Source organism: Ciconia boyciana, chromosome 6 (assembly GCF_034638445.1).
Source record: "Ciconia boyciana chromosome 6, ASM3463844v1, whole genome shotgun sequence".
Classification (NCBI taxonomy): Eukaryota; Metazoa; Chordata; class Aves; order Ciconiiformes; family Ciconiidae; genus Ciconia; species Ciconia boyciana.
The window spans coordinates 67,560,498-67,567,934 of record NC_132939.1 but is presented as its reverse complement, the minus strand read 5'-3'; the positions used below and the strand labels follow the sequence as shown (position 1 = coordinate 67,567,934).

The following is a 7,437-nucleotide window of genomic DNA, read 5'->3' as shown; positions in this document are numbered from 1 at the left end:
TTCTGCCTGTGTGACGGGCTCAGGGAGCTCCCGTACGCAGGCGACCTAGCAGGGATCCTTTAACATTACTGGTTTAAACCCTCTCCAGGTCCCTTTGCCCTAAAACAGCCCCAAAGATATCGCAGTGCCTATGTACTGCGGTGAGGTTTGGGTGCTTTGAAAGGCAAGTGAAGCAGCATTCCCTGTTTAAGTATTTCCCCGGGTGGAGCATCCCGTGGGGCCGCTCCCTGGGGTATCCCTGGCATCGCTCATCAGCCGACGGCATTTTTGCACGCTTAAGTTTGGGCTGAAACCCCGTGACAAATATTATACGAAGCTGCAGGATGCTAAAATCCAGGCTGCTGCCCCAGTAGAGAGGAGGCTGCCCTCTTTTAAAGCCCAATCTTTATATAACCAGAAATGAACTGGAAGGAATTATACCAAAATTCATTAAAACCTAACTCAACCGATTTTTGCCTTTTTTTCGGTATCAGCTGCAGTATCAGCTAAGCTGCTTAATTCAGCTGCTGCCTTAAAGGAGTAGTTTCCATGTCTTTAATGACACCGTTTAAAGTGTGCGTCCCTTAATAACCTTCGGTCAGCCCTGAATTGGTCAGGCAGTTGGACCAGATGATCATTGTAGGTCCCTTCCAACTGAAATGGTCTCTTCTCTTCTCTTCTCTTCTCTTCTCTTCTCTTCTCTTCTCTTCTCTTCTCTTCTCTTCTCTTCTCTTCTCTTCTCTTCTCTTCTCTTCTCTTCTCTTCTCTTCTCTTCTCTTCTCTTCTCTTCTCTTCTCTTCTCTTCTCTTCTCTTCTCTTTTCCCTTCCCTTCCCTTCCCTTCCCTTCCCTTCCCTTCCCTTCCCTTCCCTTCCCTTCCCTTCCTGTTCTCTTGCCTTCCCTTCCCTTCCCTTCCCTTCCCTTCCCTTCCCTTCCCTTCCCTTCCCTTCCCTTCCCTTCCCTTCCCTTCCCTTCCCTTCCCTTCCCTTCCCTTCCCTTCCTTCCCTTCCCTTCCCTTCCCTTCCCTTCTCTTCTCTTCTCTTCTCTTCTCTTCTCTTCTCTTCTCCTCTCCTCTCCTCTCCTCTCTTCTCTTCTCTTCTCTTCTCTTCTCTTCTCTTCTCTTCTCTTCTCTTCTCTTCTCTTCTCTTCTCTTCTCTTCTCTTCTCTTCTCTTCTCTTCTCTTCTCTTCTCTTCTCTTCTCTTCTCTTCTCTTCTCTTTCTCTTCTCTTTCTCTTCTCTTCTCTTCTCTTCCCTTCCCTTCCCCTCCTTCCCCTCCCTTCCCCTCTCCTCTCCTCTCCTCTCCTCTCCTCTCCTCTCCTCTCCTCTCCTCTCCTCTCCTCTCCTCTCCTCTCCTCTCCTCTCCTCTCCTCTCCTCTCCTCTCCTCTCCTCTCCTCTCCTCTCCTCTCCTCTCCTCTCCCAGCAGCACAGTACAGCAGATCGGAATTTCATCATTAAAAGACACCTTTTTCTTTTCTGTTGCTTTAAGCCCTGAAGCCAGTTGAGCAAACAGGAGATGAATCACTCTTAACCTGCCATAAAATTGCACTTGTTGAAATTATAGCCGCCGCTAACAGCTTTCCAGCGCCCGTCCTTTGCTGGTCTTGCGGCATCGGGTGAAAACCAAAGTTTGTCAGCTTTTTTTTTCTTGGCAGCCTCCAGAGAGAAGCAGAAAATGTTTAAAATTTAAAAGCAAATATGTGTTTTACTGAGCTTCAGTAAAGCTGGGGGGGATGGAGCCGTGAGATCGGCAGACAAATCTCTTGCAAAACCTACATCTTGCCAGTGACTCATGGTGGGGACTGACTCTGGCAGGGCAGCAACATGAAAACCTCTGATGCATGGAAATAAACCCACTCGAGACATAAACCACGAGAAGCCCCGATTCCTCCCTGTGTAGTTCCGTTGTCACCGCCGTTGGTGGTGTCACCACTTAATAAAGAGAAATGAAATGACGTCCTTGTGCTGGCAGCGACTTTCCCAGCGGGGAGGCTCCCCGTCCCCGCCCCAAGCAGGCGGGGTCCCCGCTGCCGTGTCCAGGCCACCCAACTGCCGTGGCATCCCAGCCCCGGAGCCATCACTGGGAGCCGCTGCACCGCAGGTGAGTGGGTGCATCCACCCACGGGGGTCCCGAGTGGGAGCAGGGGGAGCAGCAGTGGGGTTAAGGCATGCATTGCCTTGCAAAGAAAGGGTTAAGGGTGCGCTCGTCCCCACGGAGGGGGGGATTCAGCACATCCCGAGTGGGGATCCGGAGTGGGAGCAGGGGGATAAGGCACGTATTGCCTTCGGAAGAAAGGGTTACGGCTGCGCTCGGCCCCTTGTGCGTGGGAGTGGGAGGTGGGACACGGGTGAGCTCCCCGGGCAGCTGTGCCACGGGCTCTGCGATTAATAACGGCAGCCGGAGCGTATATAAAGCACTCGCTGGCTTTAGGGGATGCCTGGGATAACTGTGGGATGGTGAATATTAAGGAGATATAAGACTGTTTGCAGCTCGTGGGGTGCTAGGATAACCCTGCCTGTGCCCCAAAGCCCACGCGGAGGGGTGGGAGTGAGCATCGGGGTGTGGGAGGCTGGAGACACCCAGAAAGTCACTGCAGAAATAGCACCGAGGGGAAGAAAACTTCTATTTCTTTCCCAGGTAGAAGTTTTTTTCCACTTTGTGTGAATATAGGAAATACTTGGGATGCTTTAGAGAGGTCTGCCCTGGGACGTTCCCTGCGGCCGATCTCCCGTCGGGTCGGTGAGAGCTCCGAGAGCTGCTGGGGGGAGAGCAAATGAGTTCAAGTTTGGCAGCCCAAATGGCGTTGGAAATGCACCTTTGAGGCGCTGCCGAAGGGCAGAGCTGTCCGGGGCTGCGGGTGGGAGAAAACCTCTTCCCACACCCACGACAGCCCGGCAGCGGGCAAATAACCCACCGGAGCATTTCCAAAGGGAAACACGTCCAAGAGCTACAACGCCGCAGTGACAGAGAGAGGAGGGGGTGACTGCCAGGCTCCAAGCTTGGCGGCACCATTTGCTGGCAGAGGAATGGTGGTTTTTAAAGACGTTGGTTACAAATATCAAATCGGCCATCCCAGTCCCGATGGGGAGACACGAGACTCCTGCCACGCCGTCCCACCGGGGTTGAAGTGCTAAGAAAGCCAAGCAAGGGAGCAAAATTCCTTCCCCCCGAGGTGTTGCAGGGAGAAGAGGGGGAGCAGGCGGGACCCCTCGCTGGAGCAGCGCAAACCATCGGCAGCCGCGTTACCTGTGGCTCGAGCAAGCCCGACCCAGCTGGACGCGGCCGGGGGAGCCTGCAGGAGCTGTGTGTGCGCCCTCGGCTTCGCCCTGCACACCAATGGCAAACCCAAGGGCTTCAAAAAACCCCAGAGGGCAAATAAAAGCTTTGCGAGATACGGGCTGTTCAAACAGTCTGGGCTTCTGGACGCTGGTTGAAAGGCCGGCTTAAAAATCCCATGAGCTCAGGAGTATGACTGTTTTGCAGGGAAAGGGGTTATTTGTTGATTGTGAAAACTTGGGGTTTTTGTTATTCCTAAGGCACGGCAGCCAGATTTGCTGTGACCCTTGCGCATCTGAATGTTTCTTTCAAAGAGAATTTTCCTTCTCTGTTTTCAATTTGGAATTTTCCTTTTCTTTCCCCATTTCTGCCTCTCCCTTTTTTTTTTTAATTTTTTTTTTCCTTCCTTCTTATTTTATGAATGCTCTCTTTGATGGGAAGAATCCAGCTCAGGGCCGCGGCTATTCCTACACGTAGGCAGGTATGTGTTTGGCTCTGCCGCAGCAGAACAGCTCGCCATGGGCTCATAAAACTTGTAAAGCAGCTTTTATCCGCTGGCCCGGAGCAGCCGGTGGCATGTGTCCCCCTCCTGCAGTGCCCTCCGGCCGGCATGGGGCGAGCGGGGATGCGTGGGGGGACAAAGGGGACCTCCACCATGGCTGCCTGCTCTCCTCTCGCCTTCCAGGCCTGCCGCAAGCATCCATCCCGCGTGTCGTGGGGTGGCTGCGTGTCCCCCGACGTGCTGTGTTTGCACATGCAGCTCGTGTTTGCTGCTGTGGCCCGCCCCCACCCAAGGGATTTTGTTTTAGATTTTTTTACTGAATCTTTTTTGGGATGATGCCTCGGGGGTGGGGAGGTCAATAACACTGGCTGCGGCTGGCGTGCAGGACAAAAGCGCTCGTGTGGTTTGCGATGCTGCGCGGTCCTTCCCTGCGAGCAAAGAGCAAAAACCCGGTGAAAACCCGGCGAGAGGCTGGAGGGAGCTGAGATTGCTCAGGGCAGAGCAGCATCGGGTCCCCGCGGTCCGGTGTCCCTGCTCTGCGTGACACTGGCAGCATTGTAAGGTCAACGATGGCATTGCATTACCATCAATCCCGCAGCGGCCGATTTCATCCGGAGGGTGTTTGGGCTGGAGTCACCCCTGGAGTCGTTCAGGCTGCTCATGGTGGTGACCCTCGATTTCTCCCGCAGGTATCAGACAAGGGTTTGTTCCGCGGTACCGGGGCCGTCGGCTCTGCCTGGCAGGTATACGATGGGGACTCACCAATTTCCATCCCGTTGCTGCTGTAAACTGTAACGCTTCTCAAAAAAACCCCCTCTATTTTTCAGCTGGTGTATGTTAAAAATGACTTAAGCGTCCTTTGTCTTTTTGTTTTAGGAAAAATGTCAGATGGTTTCTCTGTAAGTATGGCTTGCTTTAAAAAAAAAGTGATTGTTTAATTGCCTATGATTGTTTAATTGCTTTGCAGCAGGGACCTTCGGCAGGGGTGGGAGCACGGCTTCACTAACCTGCATAACTCCCCAAATCCACTCCATTTTCATCGGCATTTACTGTTTTTTTCTGGAAACCTCAGCCCAGGCACTCAACCCCCCCCCCCCACTTGGGAGCAGTTGGGCGCTCGCCCTCGGGGCACGCTGCAGGCTACAAAAGCTGGGTGTTGGAGGACTCAACCAGACCCCAAGATCAATGTCACCCCCCTAACCATCCTCCTCTCCCTGCTGTCCCCAGTTAAACGACGCCTTGCCCACCAGCAACAACCCTACCCCCTCTGCCCCCCAAGGCTGGCCCTCCTGGGGGAACCAGCCGCCGGCTCCTGGGGGGTTCCCGGCGTACCCCGGCCCTCCGGGGACCTATCCTGGCTCGCCGGCAGCACCGGGGACCTATCCTGGAGCACCGGGGACCTATCCTGGAGCACCGGGGCCGTATCCTGGAGGACCGGGAGGACAGGGACCGTACCCGGGAGCACCTGGAGCATTCCCCGGAGCACCAGCAGGACCAGGGCCGTATCCTGCCCCAGGACACCCACCCAGTGGCCCCGGATTTGGGCCCCCTCCTCCGCAGGGGGGACCGGCTTCTCCGATGGTAACGGCTCCATCATATTATAAGGGTTTCTGTGTCTTCGCTGCCTGATTTTGCTTGGTCACGGGAGGGACCTGGGGCTGGCTGTCCCCGGGGGGGGTGACATCGTTTGTCACTGTGTCACAGGGCTGCCCCGGTGTGTTGTCATGCCGTTACCCAGCCCGTGCCTGAGTAATTTGGCTTTTGACGTGCTTTTTTACTAACACCAAATCCCCATTGTCTCCCAGAACGTCCCCTTCGAGCTGCCCCTGCAGTCAGGACTCGTCCCCCGGCTGCTCATAACCATCACGGGGACCGTCAACCCCAACCCAAACAGGTATCGGGGTGTCCGGCACCGAGGGCGGGGGGTTCTGTGGGGTGCTGCTGGACGGAGCAGGGGGGCTGGAGTTTGCTTTTCACTCCTGAGTAACACCTGCCTGGTGTAAAATCAAATATTACACGAAATAAATGTGTAAATGCCCTGTCATTGCCCAGCAGGGTCTGTGGTGTTTTTTTTTTTTCTGCCCGCTTGCTGCTGCTTTTGGCAAGCCCTGTAACGGAGCCCAGGGCTTTCGTAGAAAAAGCAGGGAATCCACTATTTTCTTTGCAGGTTTTCACTGGATTTCAAGAAAGGGAATGACATTGCCTTCCACTTCAATCCCCGCTTTAAGGAAGACAACAGGAAAGTCATCGTCTGTAATTCGATGTTCCAGAATACCTGGGGAAAGGAGGAGAGGACAGCCCCTCGGTTTCCATTTGAAGCTGGAAAACCCTTCAAGGTACCAAAAAAACCCCACCCCAGCTTGGTCTGAACGTGCCCAGAGCACCTGCCCTGCGTACTGGGAGGGTTTGGCCAGGGCTGTGTAACGAGACTCGCTGTAAGGACCTCGGTGCTTGTGCACAGGAATTTGCTCCCCGAGGGGCTTTGGGGCACTGGCCCCGTGTGCTTCCCCGGCTGCTGGGCACCGCAGGTCTACGGCACCTTCCCTGCACTTCTTACCCCCTCCTGCACATCCAGGTACCCAGGGTATGGCTTCTCCCTGCTTCTCTTATTCCCATTTATTATTAAATCCTCCTTACTTACACCGTCGTTCTGCAGCAGTTGTTGGGCAGGTTTCTATAAAGCATTTCCCCCTGTTAGCAGCCAAGCTCTCTTCACGAGCTTTTTCTCCTGCAAAATAGGTTCTCCTGCAAAATTTGGTGAGCGCTCAGCTCTTGCTGTGTGAACCGTACAGTACTGCTTCTTGAAGATACCGTCATAGTCATGAGGAGACGGAAACTGTGGGCTAAAACACGAAGGAGGACGAGTACAGCAGGGCTTTGGGGAAAGCAAAGGTCACCGGTGTTTTTGCACCCGAGAGTTGCTGCACCAGCTCGTCCACATACCACCAGTCTGGACCCAGCTGGCAGCAGCCTTCAGCCAGCGCCAGCCTGCTCGGGTCTGTGGCTTAAAACTCCTTCCTAGGACAAATCTGACGGTTAGCTTTTGGGGTCTTTATTTCAGCTCCAGATCCTTTGCGAGGTGGATCACTTCAAGGTAGCGGTCGACGATGCTCACTTGCTGGAGTACAAATTCCGCGAGAAGAAGCTGAACGAGATCACCAGACTCTGCATTGCGGGGGACATCACCCTCACCAGCGTTATGCCGACCATGATATAACTACGTGGTGTGCTTTTAATGCAAACTTAGTGCTCTTAATATGGCTGTAACAGAAGTGCCTTCTTACGCGAATACTTTGAGGTAATAAAACATACTTTCACAAGTAAAATTTGTTTTCAATAAGATCTCAAAAGACACAGCATCCTCCAGCAAGCCAAGTTCAAGTGTGGAAGTATCTGAATTCTTGCGGTAGAGACAGAGAATCTCTTTGCCGAAGGATGACGACTAGGAGCTGTTTGATTTGTATGGAGAGGAGTACTTGGGAAAGCAGACTGTGGCGTACTGCCGCTGGCCCTGTGAACTAGGGCAGCAATCTTCAACCCCATCTTCTCCAAGTACCAGACAGCAGTTGGTAACGTGGTAGTTTTAGCCTCGGTTGCTCTGCTAGGTAAAGCAGGGGTTTTTTTTCCACTCAACGCATCAAAATAGTGCAGCAAAGGACTTAAGTTCCCCACCCGGGGGAGGA

General features: G+C 53.7%; 1 protein-coding gene across 3 annotated transcripts; it reads left to right on the top strand.

Moving 5' to 3' along the window:
• The first annotated feature begins 1,715 nt into the window (after positions 1-1,715).
• On the top strand, positions 1,716-7,074 carry LGALS3 (galectin 3). 3 transcript variants are annotated; one of them, XM_072865716.1, is made up of 8 exons: positions 1,723-2,076; positions 3,694-3,733; positions 4,444-4,497; positions 4,631-4,653; positions 4,982-5,335; positions 5,560-5,648; positions 5,922-6,090; positions 6,816-7,074. In XM_072865716.1, the coding sequence occupies exons 4-8, from the start codon at positions 4,636-4,638 to the stop codon at positions 6,969-6,971; spliced, it is 786 nt and encodes a 261-aa protein (XP_072721817.1). In that variant the 5' UTR covers positions 1,723-2,076; positions 3,694-3,733; positions 4,444-4,497; positions 4,631-4,635; the 3' UTR covers positions 6,972-7,074. The 3 variants fall into 3 exon arrangements, with proteins under 3 accessions (XP_072721819.1, XP_072721818.1, XP_072721817.1); XM_072865718.1 differs by lacking the exon at positions 4,444-4,497 and having other exon boundaries at positions 1,716-2,076; XM_072865717.1 differs by lacking the exon at positions 3,694-3,733 and having other exon boundaries at positions 1,721-2,076.
• The last annotated feature ends 363 nt before the right edge of the window (positions 7,075-7,437 follow it).

Bases quoted from the DNA above. Each gene is read 5' to 3' on its own strand.
- LGALS3 (XM_072865718.1), top strand. The intron at 5,336-5,559 runs GTAACGGCTCCA...ATTGTCTCCCAG, and splicing joins GGGGACCGGCTTCTCCGATG to AACGTCCCCTTCGAGCTGCC. The intron at 5,649-5,921 runs GTATCGGGGTGT...TTTTCTTTGCAG, and splicing joins GTCAACCCCAACCCAAACAG to GTTTTCACTGGATTTCAAGA.